The sequence below is a fragment of the Chanodichthys erythropterus genome, chromosome 13 (genome assembly GCF_024489055.1).
Source record: "Chanodichthys erythropterus isolate Z2021 chromosome 13, ASM2448905v1, whole genome shotgun sequence".
NCBI lineage: Eukaryota > Metazoa > Chordata > Actinopteri > Cypriniformes > Xenocyprididae > Chanodichthys > Chanodichthys erythropterus.
Window position 1 is genome coordinate 41334614 of NC_090233.1, and position 24624 is coordinate 41359237.

Here is a 24624-nt window from a genome sequence, read left to right on the forward strand (position 1 = left end):
TGAATGATGTGGCTTCTATTTACAAATAATGAAATCTAAAATTCTCAGACTTAATTTTGTAACTTCTGAGTAACACAAACAACATAGCAGGACTCACAGCTTGGAAACAATATCAAGTTTCTTTCTGATGTCAAATTTTAATCACTTAACACTCAACAGTAAACAGAATAATGGATGTTGAGAGAATAAATCACTGGACATTACCGCACAAACTCAGTGTGCAGCTCAGGAGAGGTCATGTGCTGGGAGATGGGCGTCCCGGGGGTGAGCAAACCATCACTGGAATCACCTCTTGAGCAGGGCACTTTCAGAGCCTTGCTTGCAGCGTGGTGGAAGTCAGACACCTCAACCAGCCGCTGTCTGAGGCTCTTCAGCAAGGAGAGATGGGCCGCACTATGGAAATAACGCCTCCCAATACAACCTTTCACCTCCAGTCTGGTGATGTCAGATAACAGAACAGAGACACGGGTTCAGAAATACCCACATATGCAGTTCACAACAAACAAATATTATACATTATTTTAAGTAATATACAAAGCAAAGTGTACAGATGATCAGGAACTTGACACAACATTATAAAAATAATAAATGCATAAAATATTGATATGAGCTGAAATTATTTCATTATGTTAAAGGAAAGAGAGTGTGAAGTGCAAGCATTTCAGAGATCTTTGTAATAAAAAATTATATTTTTCAAGTACAAAATCTTATACTGACAAACGCATGAAGTGAAATGCATCTGTGACATTATGTTCAACACATTATAGTCAAAAGAGAAGCGGTGTTCCTCAAAGAACTGGAACAGTCTTATGAGTCATTAGTACTGCTAAAAGCTTGTAGTAAAATCTGGCAAAACATGAAATCATCAATAAGAAAGGAGTGCAAAAAGGGAAGTGAGGGGGAGGGAGGAGAAAAAGAAGGAAAGAGGAACAGTATGAACTGTTTCACTTGAATACAGCATGTACTAATCCAACATGCATTATGTAACAACTAGACTTTAGTGAACTGAAATAGAATGATGTGTAAAGTTAGGACGTCTTCACTTTAAAGGATTAGTTCACTTTCAAATAAAATTTTCCTGATAATTTACTCACCCCCATGTCATCCAAGATGTTCATGTCTTTCTTTCTTCAGTCAAAAAGAAATTAAGGTTTTTGATGAAAACATTTTTCTCCTTATAGTGGACTTCAATGGCCTCCAGACGGTTGAACATTTTTTCAAGTTTCAGTGCAGCTTCAAAGGGCTTTAAACGATACCAGACGAGGAATAAGGGTCTTATCTAGTGAAACGATCAGTCATTTAAAAAAAAAAATTTAAACGTATATGCTTTATATAAACAAATGATCGCCTTCCAAGTGGTTCCGCCAAAACCACACTTTCGTATTCTTCAAAAAACTTAAGCTGTGTGTCCTACGCCTTCCCTATTCTACTTATGGAATGAACGCTGCGCCAGTTTAGTTTTTTCCGTAAGCAGAATAGGGAAGACGTAGGACATACAGCGTAAGCTTTTTTAGAAAATGACCGATTGTTTCACTAGATAAGACCCTTATTCCTCATCTGGTTTTGTTTAAAGCCCTTTGAAGCTGAACTGAAACTGTCATTTTGACCTTCAACCATTTGGGATCCATTGAAGTCCACTATAAGGCGAATAATCCTGGAATGTTTTCATCAAAAACCCTGATTTCTTTTCGACTGAAGAAAGAAAGACATGAACATCTTGGATGACATGGGGGTGAGTAAATTATCAGGAAAAGTTTATTTGAAAGTGAACTAATCCTTTAAGGAGACAGATAATTCATAACGTATAGGTACCAAAAAACTACAAATAGCAGTTATGTAAAGGATAGAATGTCTCCATGTTTAACGCACCCAAACTCTGGTCCAGGTTGACGGAGGTAAAGTTGGAGGAATTTCTGCCACACTAAAGGCAGGAGTGGATGATCTGCAGGGGTAGCTAAAGCTTGTTGAGCCCAGCGATAGATCATCAACCTCTGCAGGGATGGGACAACTTGAAGCTTGAGGCGCACCTGGGCTTTCTGACAGACCGAAAACAAATGGGCTAGTGAAACTGAATGTTTACTGCATGAATGTATTTACACATTTAAATGTGTACACATTTACAGGGATCGCAAACATTAACAGATGAATATCTATTATCTTTCCAGCCATTCATGATTAATGGATAAATTGTTTTTTAGTTTGTTTTTTTACTTATTTAAAAATGTCACCAATAAGACCCTCAAAGAAATACATAGGTGAACACGGGATATGAGTTGGGGGGGGAAAGTATATAATTATATGATATAATTATTATATACTTATATATATATATACACACACACACACACATGTATATTTAATTTTTTCCTCACATCCATTTTTTTTTCATCACCATGTCCCCTTAGGGCAGTGGCCTCAAACTCAGTTCCTGGAGGGTCACAGTTTTACTCCAACCCTAATCAAACACACCTGATTCAGCTAATCAAGGTCTTCAGGATTACTAGAGACTTCCAAGCTGGTGTGAGTTGGAGCTAAACTGTGCAGAGCTGTGGCTCTCCAGGAATTGAGTTTGAGACCACTGCCTTAGGGGCTTTGTAATGAAAGGAGTTTGCAAGTTTTACTCTAAAGACAACCTGCAAAGAGAAAAAACTGGACAATTTTAAACAATTTTAACATTCCCACATCATTACAGCTCAAAACAATCTCTTTGATGTGACTGCACATGTAAATAGTACTGGAGAGGAAAAGGTAGGAGCAGAACGAAAGTGTACCTTCAGAGCCTGATCTGGAGTGTAAGCAGGGTTTGAGAGGAGCTCATGCTCCACACAACGTCGCAGCTGAGAGTCTTCCTCAAACATTGTCTCCATGTTTAGGACCAACCAAGCAAACCACACCTTGAGACAATAAAAACATGGAGAGGGACATGATGACATGAATAAAAGTAATTCGATCAAGATGTGCCGTATAAGTAATAACCTGCACATACCTCTCCTGTGAGAGAATTGCCCTCTATGAAGGATGGAGTAACATTTCCTGCCACTATCCAGCCCATTAGAGATGAAAGCAAACCTTTGTCTCCATGATAACCTAGGGCACTCTAAAAGCCAAAAAAAAACACCACCATTTGTAAGTAATTTTCTTTATTTCAGCAATTTGTTAGAAGAAGGCTGTTTAAATCATCGAAGAATGAAAAACCTTGTGTTGTTGGTAGAGAAGTTTCTGGAGACATTCCTCTTGTTGGTGAATGAATGCAGCACGACACAGGTGGTCCAGAAGGTAGAGAACAGCTCTGTCTCGATGCCAGAGGTTCTGTTCAGTTAAAACCTGAAGCCAGAATTCAAGAACAGCTACTGCACCAACACGCCCGGGCCTGGAGCTCTCCAGAATATGAGCCTGCAGGACAACAAGTTCTTCTCATGATCTTAGAAGATTTCAAGGTCTTTTATTTAAAATTATTTATTTTTATTCATACACTACCATTCAAAAGTTTAATCAAAAGTGATAGTAAAGACAATAATGTTAAAAAAGGATTTTTATTTTTAAAAAATTCAACGAAAGATTCTGACAAAAAAAAAAAAAAAAAAAAATCAGCATATTAGACAGATTTCTGAAGGATCATGTGACACTGAAGCCTGGAGTAATTATGCTGAAAAAAAAAAAAAAAAAAAGCAATGGCCACCATAGGAATAAATAACATTTTAAAATATATTAAAATTGAAAACAGTTACTTTCAGTTGCAATAATATTTCAAATATTTCTGTATTTAAAGGTACAATTTGTGATATTTTTTTCCGCTAGAGGTCGCTAGAAGCCTATTCAAAACAAAGGCGTAGTTTGATGACGCCAAGTTTTATCTCAACGGACGGTGCAAAAGAATAGGGATTGGAGTCTGGAAGAACTCATGTTCATGGATGCGATTATTAATGTTACTGTAGTATGAAGCAGAGCAGGACCGAGTGTTGCGGGAGCTGAATGAGGAGCTGGAGCGATTGATCAATACACACCTCACGAGCAGTGGGACTTTTATTATGACACAGTCGCCGGCGCCGCTTCCGCTTTTCCGGTCATGAGTTTACGGGAGCTGTCCTTGTCGACAGAACAAGCGGCAGATGGTAAATAGTAATTATGTTACATAAATAAGTAACACAATCCACCATAAAACGTACAAGAAGTAAATAAGGAACTGCTTGAAGCAAGCTAGTGGTTTGCTGGACGCTAGACACTACTTCCGCATTTGTCCACGGCACTGTTGTCATGTGGTTTCTACGTCAGTAAAGGCGGTAACAAAGGTAACTGACGTCATTGACAGGCGACTGCACTGCCCCGTGTCACTGTTTAGAATGGGAATTTTCTCATGATTTACAAGTCGTTGAAAACATTAGAGATATTGTTAGTAGTCAGCTGGACAAAATATATAACACTAGCTTAGTCTTTTTTGGATATTTTACTGCAAAAATTTTACATATTGTACCTTTAACTGTATTTTTGAATAAATAAATGCAGCCTTGATTAGCATAAGAGACTTCTTTCAAAAACATTAAAGAATCTTACCAACATCAAACATTTGAACAGAGGTATATATTTTTTGGCCGAGTTGGATCAGCTAATGGAGGAAAAAGAGCAACAAGTGTCCAGTATAGATGGAAAATTCAACACATTTCAAAATCCTACCTGGATCACACTGTTTAGGAGTTTGATGTTCTCACATGTAGAGGTGCCAATCAGATGTTGGGCCACCTTCTGTGTGACCTGCTGGGTCACACCCTGAGTCCCACTATCCAGCTGCAAGAAGAGCTGAATACAGCTCAGAAACCTGATTCATATTAGGAGAAAAGCATTGGTTTTTCTTGCATAACAACAGCATTATTAATTCATTATTTATGCAGTTAAGTCTATAAAAAAAAGTCTGAGAGCAAGTGAAAAATATTTCCCAATATAAACACAAATGTTCTTAACTGTTCATTCTTGAGCAGGTAGAACTGGCAGTGGTAGACCAGAGGAAGAATGTTTTCCAGTATGTGCACTACGGCTTTGAGATGACGGGACTGAACCAGAGTCTTCAGCAGAGATATTCCATCACTGCAAATCTTCTCCAAACTGTCATGAAAAACATTTAAAATTAATTCATGTTGCTAGATTTGGATTTTCATCCAGACTGGAATGTTATTGATGATGAATCAGTCAGTCGATGTTCACTACACTTCATCTGTTTGAAACAAGAGCTATAATATTCCTTCCAAACCTGTGCCCAATGGTTGTCATGTCGATAGCCAGAAAACAGCCAATGGGGATGCCTGCTTTGACTGCTTTGAACACTGGGTGCATGGTGGGAGAGTCTGTGATCTCAGGCACACTGGGGGCGCTGGAGGAGGGAAGCGGGCACCAGGCATCCTGAGGACTTCTTTCATTGGCATGGAGCTTTAGCCTCAGAACCAGGTCCCAGGCCCACTGGTTAAAGGAGGATTCTGGAGTCTGGCCAAGCCGCACCACGTTAGCCAGGTATGACACCTGCAGAAAGTTATCATGCAGCAAATGTGAGCTGGTAACAGTACAAACGTTTGGCACAAGGAAGAAATGTTCATTTTTTGAGGGAATTGTTAACAATCAACTTTAAGTGGCTGATTCAACTTTTCATTTGTGCTGATGAATGGAGGTGAACTGCAAACTAGACATTTTACATAGACTGATTTGGTCTGCATAACTCTCCAAAAACAATGCCATAAGATATGCAATACTGTCCTTTTAAAATGTTGAGGAAGCTTATTAATCTGCAGCAGTCAATGAATGACAATCAGTGTTGAATAATAGGCAGGATATGTAGCCTCATAATTTCATACCTGCTTGATGCCTTCTGAGAGTATGCCACCATATGGCTTGTCTGTGAGATATTTTTGATATGCCTCAATCACCAATAGGGCGACTTCGTTGTGCAAAGACGCTGGTAGAATGAGGCAACCATTCTGTGGACAAGACAGAAAGTTTTTACTGTAAATACATACAACACTTATTAAAAAACACAAAATAGCATAAATAATGGCAAGATTAACCACATTAGTCCAATTAATTTATATCAGGCCTATCAAAGACTCATCAGCGAATATCAAAATTTGGCACAAAAGTACAATCATTGTTTTTTGTATTATGTTCCTTTCTTGGCTTCAATTGAGAAAGCAGACATATTTTATGATGATGAATGAGCGTTTATCTTTCAATAATCATAGGTAAGACTCACAGGCTGAAATCCCCAGTTGAGGCCCTCGAGTATGATGCAGGCTAATCTGTTCTCCACAGCAGTGAGACTGAAGTTCAACAGCCAATCTCGGATCAACCCCACCTCAGCTTGAGCTGGCATCCACAAGTGCAAGGGCAACTCCTTGAACAGGTAGAGTGACACCTGGACAGCAATCATATTTAGGGCAAATTACAGCATATATCAGTATTTGCAGATGAAATATCAAAGACAATACAAAAATGTACATTTTGTTCTGAATGCATATTTAGAAGAGTGTTACATGCTCAACTGTCAATCTTTATCAGTCTCTGATCATCCGGTTACTACAAAAATCAGAAATGTATTGAAGGATGCTGTCCATCACTCACCATGCCCACTTTCTCTATGGTCTCTCTTAGTCTTTCCAACAATACAGAGATGATGTGAGGGTGGGCAGTTGCTACAGCTGCCAACAACTCCCGCCCAACTTTAGAGAAGATCTCACGGGTGGCAATACTAACATAGGATACCTAGAGCAAAAAGTAATCACACATTTATTGCATTTATAACATCGGGATGATGTCAATATCAGATCTTTTTTTTTTGCCTTCAGTAAAAAATTTTGTGAGGGGAAAAAAAAAAAGTTAAATCACCTCATATATCTCTAGCACTATGTTCCTGACAAACTCAGGGTCTACGTCAGTGCGTCTGGGCTGGGCCATGTGTGCAAACGTTGTCAAAAGGCAGATTCCATCCGAGCTGTTTATCTCCGACAGCCAGTGCTGAAACTTTTCCTGGTGGCTTGGTTCTGGATGCAGATAAACACACAATAAGTGTTTTTGCTCAAATCAGTAGTCCTCAACCAGGGGACTGGCACCCACTAGGGGGCCTCAGTACATTTCCAAGGGGGGCCGCAGATGGCCTAAAGGATTAGTTCACCGAAAAATGAAATTTAGGTTAAAATACCTCTCGGATTTCATCAAAAATAAGGTCTTGTGGGTTTGGAACGACATGAGGGTGAGTAATTAATGACAGAAACTTCATTTTTGGATTAACTAACCCTTTAAAATCATCAAAATAAGCTAAAAAAAAAAATTTAAACATAAGCTGACATTTTCATTGTCTTTGACAATAGAAGGCCTTAGAGTCAGAAAGGTTGCCAACCACTGCTCTAAACTATTCTCTTGTGATTTTCTAGCATCAGATGTGCTTGGCGTCTCACCTCTGAGTCCCTGGATACAGTCCTCAGCACTCAAACTACAGCTAAGCTTCTCCAAACCATCCATCTCTGCACACTGCATAATGTAGAAGATCTTCCACAGCATGGAGCTGGATAACGTGCCATACGGCATTTCAGACATGAACAGCCATATGCCCAGTCTGTAAACCAATAAACAGTTAGTTAAATAGACACTGCTTCAAGAAGTGATGCACATGGGGTAAAGTTTTGCTTTAGTTGAAATCTTTTATTGACAGCAAACATAGAGAGGAGACAAGAAATTATTTGGCAAGAGAGGGGACAGTGTGTTCATGGCAAAATATAGGCCGGATTCCAACCTACTTCTCCCATATAAGCACCAAAACTTAATGTCCGTAGCATGTGCAATAATAGTTAGACTCCGGTATTATTCTATACCTCTTGGCCTTGAGCACATGAAGTACTGCTCTCAGGAAGAGATGGTCAAACTCCACTTGCAGCTTCTCCATTGAAAATGACTGTTCCTGCATTGTGGTTCTACTCACACCTGTCAGGCTGATGTACTGCGCCCAGTGGTCACTAACATAACTGAGTGTCATCCTAGAAAGAAGAAAAGAACATGGACATAAAAGTCAGTAATGATTAAAATACTCAATAGATTAACTATATTAAACTACCTGAAAAATACCTGAATACCTGACTGCAAACCTGCTGAATCATTTCTTATAATAATTAATAATTATAATAGCAATAGTAACTTAAAACAATATTGGTAGTTTGTCAGGATTACTTAAGTATGAAAGCTTTCTATAGTATGAAATGAAAAACTGAATTGAAATAATAAAGCTTACGAACCTAATCATATAACCAATCCTCTTCACAAATTGGCGATAACGTGCTCTGTTGTAGGTCTGTAAGCCAACAGCGAGCAGTTCGACCAACGAAGATGCAAATGCAAATATTTTCATCATCTTTTGACTGGTGGTGGCTTGAGGCTGATAGTCCCCTATTGGCAAGAGTAACAGGTAAACTTATTAGAATCAGTATGAAAAATGTCAACTTTAATATACAAATAACTGTCTAAAGATTTGTAAGTCTTAAGGGAAATACATGCTACACGTTTTTTTCCCATTTCGTATCCCCATTCTCTTCCAATATATAGACATAAATGGACAATTTTCAGTATTTCTCCATTTGTGTTCTATGGAAAGTCATACAGGTTTGAAACCACATTAGGGTGAGTAATTATGAAAGAATTTGCATTTCTGTGTGAACTATCTTTTTAATAGCAAGTGAATACTATACAATCTAATGACGAGTTAATTAATGAAGAGAACCAGACATAGACTGAATATTGCATGGCTGTCTCAGCTCATTTATGGGATACGATGAGAGTCTCACCTTTAGAGCAGATACCCAGTAAGTGTTTGAAGAGCTCATCAAAGGGAAACTGAGAGAACAGAGAAACCAGATCATCCTCAGACAGCAGCATCCAGCTTGTTTCTGGGTCTTCATCCTGAAAGAGTTCACAAGAGTGTTACAGTAGACATCACATGGTAGTATAGTGTACAGTCATAACAAGCACAACAAAGGTTTTGTTGGTACTTGGATAAGAGACACAAAGGTCAAAAGTCAAATTAAAAGTTATAATAATAATAATTGATTCCTGATTCCTGACAATAATGCAGTGAGGTCAAAAGGTCTGAAACCATTAGCAAAAAAAAAAAAAAAAGTTTCTGTTTTTCATTTTAATATTTTAATACAAATCAGCATAACAATATGAGTTCAGACATTCTCTTATAGAGCACTGACAGGATGGACCTCCTCACCTCCTCTCCACCCTCATCCACTAGAGTCCAGTTACCAGATGCAGGTCCTGTAAGACTATTGTTGCCCTTCACGTCACTGGGCTTCATGTGTCCCAGGAAATCTGCACGGTGCCTGCATGTCACACACACATCTCCATATTCAATCAAATGAATAACGCAAAGCCAAATTCTTCGTCTCCAGTTTGTGCTTTTAGTTATAACAGTTTTAAACAAAAGAAGCAGCTTTTTGAGTCAAACTATAACAATGGCGATAACACAGACAATAATACAGATGATATAAAAACAAAATTCAATGGATCGTGAGCTCAATTTCCAGTAAACCTAATCTTTACCTCGCTGGAGACATGAGGATAGCCAGAGCCTGCATGAAATGATACACTCCAGATGGGTTATCCAATACTTTGATCTATTGAAGGAAAGTGGATGCAATGACTATTATAAGACAAGCAGATATTTGAGATTTTTTTAAATATATATTTTTAAATTTCCCCATTAACATTTACTCATTGTCATTGTTACAGATGATCTGAGTCACACATCAAGCCTCAGTACCTGTAAGAATGGCACAGCCCATTTCCCCACACCTGCCGGGCAGCAGAGCAGGTGGTTTAGGATGAAGAGATGATCTCCTCTAGAACCAACCTGATGCAGCACAGACACCTGGATGGAGAAAAGCTTGTGTTTCATCATAGGTTGTGAACTCAGATCCTTTTACCTCTGGAGTAATGTAAGGGTATTAGTATTGCCAGTAAAACTTGAATTTAATAAATTGAAGGATATCAGAATAAAAATAGTTCCTACACGTTTCCTATACAAATATATATTTCATATGAATGTAATATGTGACTCTGCCTTGGACCACAAAACCAGTCTTAAGTCGCACAGGTATATTTGTAGCAATAGCCATAAATACATTGTATGGGTCAAAATGATTGATTTTCCTTTTATGCCAAAAATCATTAGGATATTAAGTAAAGATCATGTTACATGCAGATACAGTGCCCTCCACAAATATTGGCACCTTTAGTAAATAAGAGCAAAGGCGGCTGTGAAAATAAATCTGCATTGTTTATCTTTTTGATCTTTCATTCAAAAAATTCACAAAATTCTAACCTTTCATTGAAGGGAAATAATTGAAAATGGGGGAAAAAGCTCATTATAAAATACATTTTTTTTCCAATAAATGTTTGCCACAATTATTGGCATCCCTAGAAATTCTTCTGAGTAAAATATATCTGAAGTATATTCCCATTCACATTTACATTTTTTAGCACACCAGGGTGACTAGGAGCATGAAATTGTGCAGCCATGACTTCCTGTTCCACAGGAGTACAAATATGTGTAAACACAAAGGACAAATCCCCTTAATCATTCATCACAATGAGAAAAACCAAAGAATATAGTTCTGATGTGCAGCAAAAGATCGTTGAGCTTCACAAAACAGAAAATGGGTATAAGAAAAAAGCTAACGCATTGAAAATCCCCATTTCCAATATCAGGGCAATAATTAAGAAGTTTCAATCAACTAAAGATGTTACAAATCTGCCTGGAAGAGGACGTGTGTCTAAATCGTCCTAATGTGAAGTGAGGAAGAAAGTTTGAGTGGACAAAGACTCTCCAAGGATCACAGCTGGAGAATTGCAGAAATTAGTTGACTCTTGAGTCTCAGAAAGCCTAAAAATATGATCAAACAGCACCTACATCCCCACAAGTTGTTCGGGAGGGTTTCAAGAAAAATCCTTCTTTGCTCATCCAAAAAAAAAACTCCAGCATATTCAGTTGTCAGACAAGACTGGAACTTCAAAGTGGACTGGCTTCTATGGTCAGATGAAACTAAAAAAATAGCTTTTTGGCAGCAAACCCACCAGATGGGTTTGGTGCACACATGGATAAAAAGTGCCCCATGCCCACGGTTAAATATGCTGCTGGATCTTTAATGCTGTGGGCCTATTCTGTTAGAGGTCTTGGACATCTTGTTCAGATACATGGTATCTATCAAATACTAACAGATAAAAATCAAAACCTGACCGTTTCTGCTAGAAATCCAATAATGGGCTGTGGTTGGATCGTCCATCAAGACAATGATCCAAAACAAACATCAAAACCAACACAAAAATGTGTCACTAAGCACAAAATTAAGCTTCTGCCATGGCCATCCCAGTTCCCTGACCTGAACCCTAAAGAAAATGAGTGGAGTGAACTGAAGAGAAGAAGCACCAACATGGAGCTGGGAATCTGAAAGATCTGGAGAGATTCTGTATGAAGGAATGGTCTCTGATCTCTCCTCAAGTTCAAAAAATCAGCAAAATTGATTCTCATGACTGGTTTTGTGGTCCAGGGCCACATATTAGAAATAATTTGTAGCTACTTTTTCAGAATGTTCCTCGGAAGAAAACAGAATGATGAATATTATGATCTCATGTTATCTCATGTTATCTTAACTTATCTTGATTATTTTTTTTTTAGTTCATTAGCTGGTGTTTGGGGATCTTTACCAGCCTCTGAAGCCAAAGATGGATGTCAGCCTGAAACTGAGAGTCATCTAGGACCCGTCGGGTGAAGATGAACAGCACACTGATGCTCTCCTTCAGCGGTTGCAAAGAGGAGGGCTGAGACTTTGGACTCACTAAGAAGTTCAATAGAAAAATCAATAGACAGCATGACATTGAAAATCATGGACAGAACTACTTTCTGCAGTAATCCTATACTTTTTCAATTGTCAGTAGGAGCAGACACAATAATAGAGAAGAAAGTTGTCAGTTCTGGTCATCCAATCTTTGAATAAAAGTGTCTGCTAAATACATAAACAGTGAACAAGCAAAATCCAACAAGAATTGCATTTAATATGCCTCAAAATTATCAAACATTTTTTACATTTGACAACGATTGATGTTTTGTCAAACCAAACAACCTGTGGTAACTGTTAAAGTATTTCAGATGATACTCCTTAGCAAACAGTGTAAACTAACCAATTATTTGTGTCTAGACTTATCAGTATGAACTTGCCTGTGCTTGTTGTATCTTGTACAGCCACACTCTTGGTGGTGGGGTTACTGCTAAACAAGCGGTAGAGATAAGACTCCACTTGCAGACGGGACAGGATGGAGGTGTATGAGTGCAGGGCTACTGTCTGATGGAGTATTTCTGCTTTTGCAGAAAACAGATGCTTCAGCTCAGCTAATGCTGCTTCGTTCAGAGTCACCTGCTGGTAGCAGTGGTAGCCAAACACCTTGTTCTGGTCAGCACACACACCCTGTAAAGCAAACAGGTGTGTTTGTGATCAACAAAAAAAGACTAATGCAGTGCATTTTATGATAAATACATAGTTGAGACTTAAACAGCTGGGTTTACAGTTTTGATAAGGACACATCATTAAACCTAATTAGATTAGAGATCACGCTACCAGTCAGCAAAAAAATATACAGCTGATCAGGGTTGTTCGCCATTTAGAATGCATTCCTGAATTTGAAATTAAATAGAGTTGAATTGAATTAGAATTGAGACAGCAAACATGATGCAGAATCACAATTCAAATTTGAATGTAAGGAAGTAGAATTAAAATGAACTGAAATTCATACTGCTTTAATTACTGAATAAAAGCAATTTTGGCCAAACTTTGACTATCAGTTGACAATGTTTTTTTTTTTTTTTAAGTTTGTCTTTTAATTTGAAGGTTTATAGGCTTTAAAATATAACTATATTTAGATATGATAGACAGATGGTCTAGACAGACAGACAGATATATAGATGACTCACCTGTAATGAAAGCCTTTCATCCTTGAAGCTCCACATGCGATTCTGTACATTTTTGCAGTCTGAATTAGCAGCCTGCAGTTCAGTCTGGGCCTGCGTCAGCTGCTTCCGGCACCTCCAGTAGCTCAGCAGCAGCTCGTACAGCTCATGTCCCTCTTGGTGGGCCAGACTCTGGAACTCAGCTTCATGGAGCTCCACATTTTCCAGCCAGGAACCGGGTTCCCATGTCCGTAGCTGCTCGCTAGTGAAGGGCTTCACGGACTGGCAGGTCCTGGGCAGCTCTGGATAAAGCCTCTCTCTGGGCTTCTCCACATCAGCAACCTTCACAGGGATCAAACTGGGTGGGGAGGATTCCTGGTTAGCCAGAGTCAGAACAGCTGGAGCTATCTGTCCCTCAAAAGCCATTGGCATAAAGGAAGTGTCTAACAGTCCATAGGCGATAGAGTACGAGTCCTCCGAGAGCTGTGGCTCAGAGCAGGAAGCTGGGATAGACGGATATATAGAAGGGACAATAAATGGCTCAAGTTTAGCACTAAGAGGTTTGGGATCACATTGGCTGTACTGAGTGGGTGCCAAAACTTCGTCCACCCGAGGCGCCGTGTCTTGTGATGGCGGTTGCTGCTCTTTGTCTTCATGGCAGGATGGTTTCTTCACTATTTCAGTCGTATCAGACAAGAAGTCTTTTTCATCTCTGTCATTATGGTCTAGTGAGGTCTGTGTGGTGGGTGGGATCAGATCAGGGGCAGCAGGCACATGAGAAAGGCTGAGAGGGACATCAGTGAACTCCGGCGCCGGCTCATTAAGTTCTCTAGAAGGTTCAGAGGGCTGTTTAACTCTCTCTAACTGTCTCTCCTTTTTGACCTGTTAATGAATGATAACTATTTTTTAGAATTATGAGATAACTTCAACAAAGTTGCAACCCAAAGAATAGTAAGATAAATATTAAAGGTAGGTTTTCACCTGTGGCTTCCCACTGGATTTGGACTTTGATTTTTTGGGTCTTACAGCCTCCATCTCCACACAGGTATCCACATGATCGTTATAAAATTACTCCATTCCTCTACAGGACCCTGCAACACTCAAGTCCTGGAGCTTTAAAAGAGAGATTCCGTTTAAAGGGAAAGCTCGCACAAAAATTAAAACTTTACACCATTATCTGCTCGCCCTCATGTAGTTACAAACCTGCATGATTGAGTTTCTAGCTGTGGAACACAAAACGACAGTCTCCGTTACCTTTCACTTTCGTGGGGTGAAGAGAAGATCATGCAATGAAAGTGAACGGTGACTGAGACTGTCAGTCCCAACATTCAGTAACATCCCTTCCTTTTTGTGTTTCACTGGGGAAAGAATGTGTTGGGTTTGTAACGGCATGATCTAAAATTCACAACAATCGTCTATGACAGAAGGATAGATGGAAGGGTTAGGGTTTAGATATGTTTCTTGTTTCACTGAAGAGTCACATGGGTTGTAACAACAGGATAAATATATGATCACTAACTTACTTCCACGAACGAGGCTACTATTTCTAGTAAAAAGTAAACAGAAATAGACAGATACATCACAGGATTGAAGGGAGGAGCGGATCAACCAACATAACCCTGCTAACATGGCTAATTCGCTCTCTAAAACACAACAAAATCATGTCGTGTGAAAGGAAGATTATTATAACTCACCTAAGCGATATTACTCTTATAAACAGCAGCTGTCAGTCAGCCATAAAGATTTAGCGAAGCTGTCAACTCTTGGTTTGTTTTGTTCCTGGACGATATTGCAATACAAGGATCACGTGTCCTTACAATGGTGAGCGGAAAGGGACAAAACGCGAAAGACACGTTATGAAATTGATACTGAATTTCAGTGCTAGCCGTAGTTCTGTTTTGTCGTTTCTACAATTTTGTTACAGTATCAGTAGTTGCTGCAAAACAAATACAATAAAACGACAGATTCTGAAATCTTCTTTAACAGTTTAAAGGCGATAAAATGTATCTTGTTTCCAATAAAAACCCCATGCTTCATGTTTGCAAAGGACAGATAATGAGATGTTTATATTTGATTTGATTAGTTGAGAGTGATAATAAAGTTGGATGTAATTAACTACAATTCTCCATTATTTGAAATAAAACCAGGTCAAACCTCTGTGCGGTATATATTTCAAGCATAAATAAGGCTAACCACAACACAGCTTCCAGATGTAGATGTTTTATTAATGAATTTCATACACAAATGACACTGAAAAATGTTATAAGTCCTGAGGTCATATCTTCCATCCTCAGCCCCAGAAGGAAGCTGCATCCAAACTGCCCTTAATGTTGTTCTGATTCTCTCTCCTCTCCTTGGTCACCAGGTTGGCCTCACCCTTCTGCAGACGTCTTCTCTGAGCAGCCTTCTGCTGTTTGGTGAGCTGTCTCTTCACTTTCTGCCTGATGACTTCCTGTATAGGGGCACATCAACTCATTACTTAAAACATGAATACAAAGTTAGATAATTTTTTACATCAAGTGCAAATAGCCTGCCTTTTTGCCAGAGGCTATTTACACTAACTCTGCCCTCAATTGTCAACATTTCTCAGACAAAATTAGAAAAGAAACCCATCTGATAACAGGAGCAGTGGTGTGGAAAGTAAAGTGGCTTGCCCTTAACTTTTGCCTTTTTCCAAACTCATTCTTCTCCCTTTTCCTATGGCATATCAGCTTGGAGAGGTGTCATTTTAAATTAAAATTAAGAAAATATTCGAGAGGTGGAAATAAAGTGCTGAACTGGTATTTAAATGGCCTATAACTGAAATTGGAAGTGATGTCCTCACGATGATCAGATGGGCTGCCACTATTTGTGCCAAGTTTAAATAGCATGCAGCAACTATTTACAATTAGTGCAAAGAAAATACTGCTATTTTTACTTCGTATAAACAGCATCTATCGATATTTTCACTTAGTGCAAAATAGCCTCTGCCTTTCCCCCACCAGGAACTTTTCATGTATATATGCAAACCTAAAAGAAGTTTCACTGCAACATGCTTTTGTGAATGAGTAAGCAAACTTTTTGCCATACAATGAAATTCAAAGGATTATACTTACTGGTGGGATTGTTGAACAACTGCCAACACTTCCAATGCTCATTTCACTGGTTGTTCTGGTTCTGTGCTCGTTCTCAAGGCTCAGTTGGTCTCTGTGGGATCACATGAATCATTTCATTATATGTAAGAGTAAGGGTTTATATGAAGGAATAATTCACACAAAAATTAAAATTCAAGTTCACAACGCAAACAGGCTATCAAGCACCAAAAAGAGCAAAAAAGCACAGTAAAAGTAATTTAATACTAATAATTCACAGATCATCTTTGTTTACACTGAAGCTCTCCAACCAAAATATGGCACGTTGTGACTGGTTTCTAAACCATTAAACTTTTCACACATTTTTACAATATTAGTAATATTCTCTTGAATTTATCATCTATGCATTGAAAGTCCACACAACCATTTCTCAAGCTTCAAAAAGTTCATAAAGACATTGTAAACATAATCCATATAGAATGGTTTAATCAAAGCCTTCTGAAGAAACACATTCACTTTATATGATGACCAAATTTAGGCTTTCTGTCGCATTTAAACAATGATCAACGAACATCCACGGAACACATCAAATATGGCAAACAAGCTCAACTGTACTAGTATCCTGAAATAATCCTAAGGATAAAAAGGCACAATAGGAACAGTAGCTTTATAGCAGCGTGAAAAAGGTTATGCGTGTGCAATTAAAAAATACTTGCATCATATCAAATAAATCAAATAAATGACTTGCCTGAAAGGCCTGAATTCTTTGTTGCATGCAGACAGGTCAACCAAATCAGGACATTCATCCTCCACCTCATCTTCCTCATCCCTTCCCAAGTCTTTGGAAATGTCAGAAACAGTTTCTTTCTGAATGTCCTCTTGACATCGAGCTCCTTCGTGTTCCTCTGTGTCGTTCTCTTCTGATGGAGTCTCCTTGCTAATTTGTAGTCCTTCCAGCTCAAGCATGGCATGTTTATACTCCTCCATGCTGATAACGTCCTCTGAGGCTGCCTGTTGTGTATCATCAGCTGACTCGGAGATGTCATCATCTTCATCTTCACCGAGTTCCTCACCCTCTGGACCTTCAGGGTGGAGCAAACTGTCGTCCTGCTGCAGCTCCTTGGTGTAGCCACTAGCTGAGATCTCCACATCGAGCGAACATGCTCTTCTGCATAGAGGAATGTGTAACTTAGTTTGGTCTCTAAAGTCTAGACTGTGCAATAAAGCAAGCTATTAAAAAAAATTACCTGATATCTTTGAATGTTGGATAGAGTTCACTTTCGTAGTTGAATCTCCTGATGAAGAAATCTCGAACACACTTGACGTCTCGATCGAAGTACCTTTATGGAAAAAATTAAAAACTTCATTATAGTGCCAGTGCTTATAATTACATAATTAACCATTTGTTATCAGGTTAGACAGTCACCATTCTGCATTTAAATGTGAGGTGGACACCATCTGAGGGAAGTCAATCATTGTGACGTGGTCATTGTCATCGAGCATGAGGTTAAATTCATTGAAGTCTCCGTGGATCAGGCCATGATTGGCAAGTTTGACTATTAGCTCCATGATTTCACTGTATAGTGAAGCAGGGTCTTGAATCTCTCGAATCTGACACCTTTGTAAACAAACAGCAACAGTCAATGCAAGTAAATACAGTTGTGTTCAAAATAATAGCAGTCCAACATCACTAACCAGATCAATCATTGTTTTTGATAGAAATTATATTTCTACATGGCAAATATTTTACTAATAGATGTAGTAGAGTAATAGAAAACCAACAGACACAACAGTCATGACATGCATGCTGCTGATTATGTGTAATTGAATCATTAATTGAAATGGGCGTGTTCAAAATAATAGCAGTGTGGAGTTCAATTAGAAATTAATCAATTTCAATTAATTCTGTGAAAAAACTGATGTCAAACAAATGGTCCTTATTTAAGGACGAAGGCAACAAATGTTGTACTGTACATTTCTCTCTGAAAATCGTAGTAATATGTTCCAGACATTGTTCAGAAGAACAACGTACTTTGATTAAAAAGTTGATTAGAGAAGGGAAAACATATAAAGAAGTGCAGAAAATGATAGGCTGCTCAGCTAAAATGATATCCAATGCTTTAAAATGGCAACCAAAAATCAGAAAGACATGGAAGAAAACGGAAAACTACCATTCGAATGGACCGAAGATTAGCCAAAATGGCAAAGACACAGCCAATGATCAGCTCCAGAGAGATCAAAGAAAGTCTAAAATTACTTGTGAGTACTGTAACAATTAGAGGACGCCTATGTGAAGCCAAGCTATCAGCAAGAAGCCCTCGCAAAGTCCCGTTGTTGAAAAACGACACGTGCTGAAAGGTTACAGTTTGCCAAAGAACACATTGACTGGCCTAAAGAAAAATGGCGCAATATTTTGTGGACTGATGAAAGCAAGATTGTTCTTTTTGGGTCTAGGGGCCGCAGACAGTTTGACAGGCGACCCCCAAACACTGAATTCAAGCAACAGTACACTGAAGAATGGTGCATGGTGGCGCAAGCATCATGATATGGGGATGTTTCTCGTACTATGGTGTTGGGCCTATTTATCGGATTCCAGGGATCATGGATCAGTTTGAGTACATCAAAATACTTGAAGAGGTCATGTTGCCTTATGCCGAAGAGGAAATGCCCTTAAAATGGGTGTTTCAACAAGACAACGACCCCAAACACACCAGTAAACGAGCAGCATCTTGGTTCCAGACCAACAAGATTAATGTTATGGAGTGGCCAGCCCAATCCCCAGACCATAATCCAATAGAAAACTTGTGGGGTGACATCAAAAAAGCTGTTTCTGAGGCAAAACCAAGAAGTGCAGAGGAACTGTGGTGTGTAGTGCAATCGTCCTGGGCTGGAATACCTGTTCACAGGTGCCAGAAGTTAGTTGACTCCATGCAACACAGATGTGAAGCAGTTCTCAGAAACCGTGGTTATACAACTGAATATTAGTTCAGTGTTTCACAAGAAAGCTAAATCTTTAAGCATTTTTCAGTTTATACAGTAAATATGTGACTTTGTAAAGAAAAATGCAGACACTGCTATTTTTTTTGAACGGCCTAATATTCCTTTTCCTTCACTTTCTGAAAAGTAATAACAAATTTGATCATTTTTTTCTTCATGTTTTGATTTAGTATATAATGTGCAGTGTTCCTAATGCATTTGTGTGTATTGAAATAAAGGTTATTATATGGATTTTGAGCTTTACTCACTTTTTTTAAACAAACTGCTATTATTTTGAACATAACTGTAAATAAACAAAAAAAGGTGTTCCCAAGTCCTTTTTTTAATAAAGCGTGGTACTAGATAACGTGCACAGTTGTCAATGACCTGACATACAAGTAAATATTTAATGTAAGAAAATATAGTGTGTGAAGAGTGTTCATCTAAGGCAAAGTGCAGGTAAACTCACAGCGGGTAACCATTAATGAGCTCCATAACCACTGCATGTCTGTTGTAGTCCACTGGCTTTGGAACAGGAAACCCTCGATCATATAATGCCTGTTGGAAAACAAAGAATCTTAAAAAAAAAAATCCAGACAAACATTAGCTTGAACAAGAAATAGGTGTTATCTGGTCTTTATTTGGTTACAATTAGCATTAAAATATCAAGTAAGCAATAGCTTGCAGCAGCTCAAATAGCAAATAAATCGACATAAAATATTGATTTACATTAAAATTATTTCAGAAGAGAAGATATGAATCTAGCACAATGTATGAGATTGGTTGCAAGGGTCAACAGGAATGTTGGTTGGCATTACACAAATATTTGACCTCAGAATGCTGTGATTGACCAGTCAGAATCAAGTATTGCAGAGAGTTGTAAACATACTCAAGATATTTTTGGTTGAAAATGACAAAACCTTGTTTTTTTTTGGTTGTTATTGGACACTATGAGAAACTTTAGATAAAAACCATTTGCTTTATCATTGGTTTTTAACCAATTTTGTTCATTTCTATTAATCTTGAATTGCTTAAAAACACATACACACACTAAAATAAAGATGTACAACACTGAACTGACATCATACATGAATTTATTTGTATTACAAAATAAGTACCAGAGGTACAGATCAGCTTAGTTGGAGGAGGGCCTTCAAATATTGTCTTGGAAAAAGTGGGGCTTTGGAGTCCAAAAGGTTGAGAACCATTTGTGCTAGCTATGTAATGGATTTTGAAAAAAATGCAATTTCAGATTAAAATCATGGATGCAAATATAAATAAGATTATTTTAATATTGGAAACAGATTAAAAAACCCAAATCTGCAGTGACACTGACATCCAAAAAAAAAAAAAAAAGTACAGAAAGAGTACAGAACATTTACTCTTGGAATATTTGGATATTACCTTCATATATGCATACTCTTTCATGGCAGAGAGCCGGGACAGGTACAGCCATGAGATCTTGTGTCTGTGCTTGTGGTAATCTCGCTTATTCTTCAAGTTTCTGAAGGATGTCCTACCCAGTCTGTGAAGTTTCAGAGCAAACTGCTCCCCCTCTGCATTTGCAACAATGTAAATGTCTGAAATATAAAACAAGTATTATAAGTCTGGAAAAAGTCTCCTTTATGATAAGTGAAACTATTCGAGGGTTGATGGAGAATGGACAAAACAACAAATCAAATGTGTCAGACTTCTTAATGCCTACAAATAAACTCTAATTAAAAAATAATCCTGACCTGACTCTTTGCCGACTCCCATCTGGTTTCCAACAGACACAATAACATCCCTGGATGAAAGTGTCTTCAATGCCAGGTAATCATAACCACCGTAATTTAGCCGATACCCCTGCACAGCTATAGTGAGGAAACATAATCAAAGCTGCAACTCATCCACAAAAACATTACTGAATGAAACTGAAGAATGATATCAAGCCTAGCACATTTACTTTTGCTGCGTTCATAGGCCAGCAGTTTGTGTTTGACCAGCTCCCGCAAAACCTTGTTGCATCCTCCATGTTTGAGACTGGCAATGGATGCAATAAGACTCACTGGGACAATTTCGTGATTCTTCATGCCCATTTCCACCTGCATACCCCAAAGAAATAAAAATAATGGCATAATGGAAATGTGATTGATTACTGAAATATAATAGGATCTCTTAGATTGTAATGTGCTGACATCTAAGCAAACCCGTAATGAATCAAATGACAAGAAGCAAATATCTTTCTGAACTGAAATGTGATTTAATTGAGTTTATAATGTTTATAATTACATTCTGTGAAATAGCTGACAACAGTAATTGAACAAGTTTCACTAATTTTCATAAAATGAATGTGAACTACAGGGGTTGGGCAATGAAACTGAAACACCTGGTTTTAGACCACAATCATTTATTGGTATGGTGTAGGGTCTCCTTTTGTGGCCAATACAGCATCAGTTGGTCATGGGAATGACAGATACAAGTCCTTCACAGCGGCCAGAGGGATTTTGAGACATTCCTCTTCCAGAACATTGGCAAGGTCACTGTGTGATGCAGGCGGGGGAAAACTTTTCTGACTTGCTCCTCCAAAATACCCCAAAGTGGCTAAAAACTAGATCTGGTGACTGTGGAGGCCATGGGAGATGTTTAACTTCACTCGCATATTCATCAAACCATTCTGTCACAAGTCTTGCTTTGTACTGGTGCATACACGGCACCCCCTTTCAGAGTACAATGTTTGAACCGTTAGGTGCACATGGTCCTCCAGAAAGATTCAGTAGTCCTTGGCAGTGATGCACCCATTCACCACAATAGGGAATGACATGATATTGCAGCCTAAACCACAACCGATTCACCCCCATGTTTCACTCTGGGAATGCAACAGACTTTGGGACTTCTCCACAATGTAACTCCCATGGAAATGGGAACTCAGTCCCCCTCAGATGACCTCATCAGAGAACAATGCATGTTTCACATTGTCCACAGCCCAAGATCTGCCCTGCTGGCACCAATGAAACCGACATTTGGTGGTGGCTAAGGTTGCAAAGTACCGGGAATTTTCAAAGCTGGAAACTTTCCATGGGAATAAACGGGAATATATGGGAATAAACGGGAATATATGGGAATTAACGGAAATTAATGGGAATAAACAGGGAATTTACAAAGTTACAGGTTAGCCTATAACAGGGTACTTAAATGTAGTTGAAAATAATATCTTTTATACAGCATAATTTTGGTTAAAACAACCATATTTAATGCAATTTTAGTTAATTTTTTCCCCTGCACATTTCTCAATTACATTCACATTCACACGACTTACTGCAGGGCTATTGAGGCCACACCCCCTGCATGCACTGTGCATTCTCCCGATCCATAACATGCACATTTGATCAAAAATACAGAAAAAAAACAGTAATATTGTGAAACATAACTACAATTTAAAATAATGTTTTTTCTATTTTGATATACATAAAAATATAATTTATTTCTGTGATCAAAGCTGAATTTTCAGCATCATTACTCCAGTCTTCAGTGTCACATGATCCTTCAGAAATCATTCTAACTTGCTGATTTGATGCTCCATTATCAATGTTGGAAACAGTTGTGCTGCTTAATATTTTTTATAACCTGTGATACTTTTTTTTAGGATTCTTTAATGAATAAAAAAATAATAAAGAAAAGCATTTATTTAAAATAAAAATCTTTTGTAACAATATACTATGGAAGAGGATTAGGGCCAAGCAATAATAAAATATAAAACCATCTCGAGATTAAAGATGTTCAATTTCGAGAAAAAAGTCGAGATAAAATGTTGAGAATAAAGTCATTAAATTACGAGAACAAATTCATTAAATTATGAGAAAAATGTTGTTAAATTTTGAGAAAAAAGTCGTTAAATTACGAATTTGTTCTCATAATTTGTTCTCATAATAATAAAACTTTTTTTCTTGTAATTTTATGACTTTATTCTCATAATTTAATTACTTTATTCTCAACATTTTATCTTGACTTTTTTCTCGAAATTTAACGACATTTTTCTCATAATTTAATGAATTTGTTCTCATAATTTAACAACTTGTTTCTCGTTAAATCCTCTTCCGTAATATACTGTTCTAATTTTGGGGGTCAGTAATTTTTTTTGTCTTTTTTTGAAAGAAATAATACTTTTATTCAGAAAGGATGTGAGAAATTGATAAAAAGTGATATTAAAGTGAAATGGTTAGAAAAGATTTTGAATAAATTCTATTCTTTTTAAATTTTTGTTCATCAGTGAATCCTGAAAATAGTATTACAGGTTCCAAAAAAATATTCAGCAGCACAACTGTTTCCAACATTGATAATAACCGAGTTTCAAATCAGCATATTAGAATGATTTCTGAAGGATCATGTGACACTGAAATAAACAACACATAACAATTGCTGCAATAAATATATATATATTTATTTTACATATTTACTAAATTAGAATTAATTGAATGCAAAAAATAAATAACTGTTATTTCATGTTATGACCAAACAAAATGTTTATATTTGTTTTTATATGATACTTTTTATGTAAATATTATACATTTATATAAAATTTCCCAAAATTTACAATTAATTCCTGATAAGTTTCCAAATTGGAATATTTCCAAAATTCCCCAGGTTAAGTTCCCATGGAAACTTTCCAGCCCTTTCCAACCCTAGTGGTGGCACGACTGACCAAAGCTTTGGCTATAGCAGCCCGACCATAAACACTGCCTCTGTGGAGCTTCCCCGACAAACAGTTTTGGTGGAAACATTAAAGTCGAGGTGCTCATTTAATTCTGCAGTGATTTGGGCAGCTGTGTGGTTTTATGTATTTGGATACATTCCGGGTTAGTACCTGGACAACCCTTTCAGACAGCTTCCTCATGCGTCGACAGTTACTCCTGTTGGATGTGGTTCGTCCTGTGCGGTGGTATGCCGATATTACCCTGAATACCATGGCTTTCGGTACACCACCAAGAATCGCTGAGCCAGCGACACATGCACCAACAATCTGTCCTCTTTTGGACTGATGTTATGTTGTGTGGATTGCAGTATTTTATGTGCTATAAAATAAGTGAAGACTGACCAGCAGGCCGCGCTTATATAGGTTTGAAACCTCCAACGCTATAATACTGGCCAGTGTTTGTTTCATTGTCCAACCCCGGTACATTATATGCCATGATACAACCGACAGTTTGCAATGAGCATTCAGCTAAAGGGTTAATCTTTTTGATTGACACAGACGTCTTTAGCTCAAATGGTTGTTAAAAATACAGCTAACGTTAGATGAAAAATTGATGTAAACATATTAACGGCTTCTTTAAATTGGATACATACCGCTGTAAGGACTCTAAAGTCATCTCTGGACAGATACCTCAGGATAACGACGTTTAACTTGCCCATGATGGCAAATCCGTTTCCACCTAATTTTATAAAAGTTTCTGGTATGTAATGCGTGATTAGTTCAACCAGCCATTCCACATGTTTAAACCGGAAGAGAGCAGTATTTTGACGTTCACATCTCCGAAGTTGACGGGTTCAGTGATTCTCCTGGCGGCCTGGAGTGGAAGTGCATGGGACAACTTACGAGCCTTCTGATGTACTTCTACCATATCCACA

General features: G+C 38.0%; 2 protein-coding genes across 5 annotated transcripts in view; both read right to left on the reverse strand.

Annotated features, from left to right (window-relative positions):
• The window catches only part of epg5 (ectopic P-granules autophagy protein 5 homolog (C. elegans)), a 33814-nt gene extending 19032 nt beyond the window's left edge, over nt 1-14782 (reverse strand). Inside the window, exons 1-26 of one of the 4 annotated variants that reach the window (XM_067405913.1) lie at nt 14665-14740; nt 14494-14516; nt 14174-14385; nt 13952-14083; nt 12995-13852; nt 12245-12491; nt 11734-11864; nt 9791-9898; nt 9571-9644; nt 9239-9350; nt 8811-8925; nt 8265-8415; nt 7848-8009; nt 7434-7591; nt 6865-7019; nt 6601-6741; nt 6233-6394; nt 5838-5960; nt 5243-5508; nt 4957-5097; nt 4672-4813; nt 3196-3393; nt 2987-3097; nt 2772-2894; nt 1870-2036; nt 205-435 (exon numbers count right to left, since the gene is read on the reverse strand). In XM_067405913.1, coding sequence (XP_067262014.1) covers nt 205-435; nt 1870-2036; nt 2772-2894; nt 2987-3097; nt 3196-3393; nt 4672-4813; nt 4957-5097; nt 5243-5508; nt 5838-5960; nt 6233-6394; nt 6601-6741; nt 6865-7019; nt 7434-7591; nt 7848-8009; nt 8265-8415; nt 8811-8925; nt 9239-9350; nt 9571-9644; nt 9791-9898; nt 11734-11864; nt 12245-12491; nt 12995-13852; nt 13952-14005 — 4130 coding nt within the window. In that variant the 5' untranslated portion in view covers nt 14006-14083; nt 14174-14385; nt 14494-14516; nt 14665-14740. Of the gene's footprint in view, nt 1-204; nt 436-1869; nt 2037-2771; nt 2895-2986; nt 3098-3195; nt 3394-4671; nt 4814-4956; nt 5098-5242; nt 5509-5837; nt 5961-6232; nt 6395-6600; nt 6742-6864; nt 7020-7433; nt 7592-7847; nt 8010-8264; nt 8416-8810; nt 8926-9238; nt 9351-9570; nt 9645-9790; nt 9899-11733; nt 11865-12244; nt 12492-12994; nt 13853-13951; nt 14084-14173; nt 14386-14493; nt 14517-14664 lie in introns of all 4 variants that reach the window. The other 3 variants (XM_067405912.1, XM_067405914.1, XM_067405915.1) reach the window with 3 other exon arrangements.
• Nucleotides 14783-15180: 398 nt separating this feature from the next.
• Nucleotides 15181-24509, reverse strand: riok2 (RIO kinase 2 (yeast)). Its single transcript, XM_067406381.1, has 10 exons — nt 24343-24509; nt 20963-21101; nt 20754-20870; nt 20422-20597; nt 19487-19575; nt 17468-17659; nt 17289-17381; nt 16790-17209; nt 16066-16156; nt 15181-15422 (listed from the first exon to the last, which is right to left on the reverse strand). Exons 1-10 carry the CDS (start codon nt 24406-24408, stop codon nt 15261-15263), a joined length of 1545 nt encoding a protein of 514 aa, XP_067262482.1. The 5' UTR covers nt 24409-24509; the 3' UTR covers nt 15181-15260.
• Nucleotides 24510-24624: the final 115 nt, after the last annotated feature.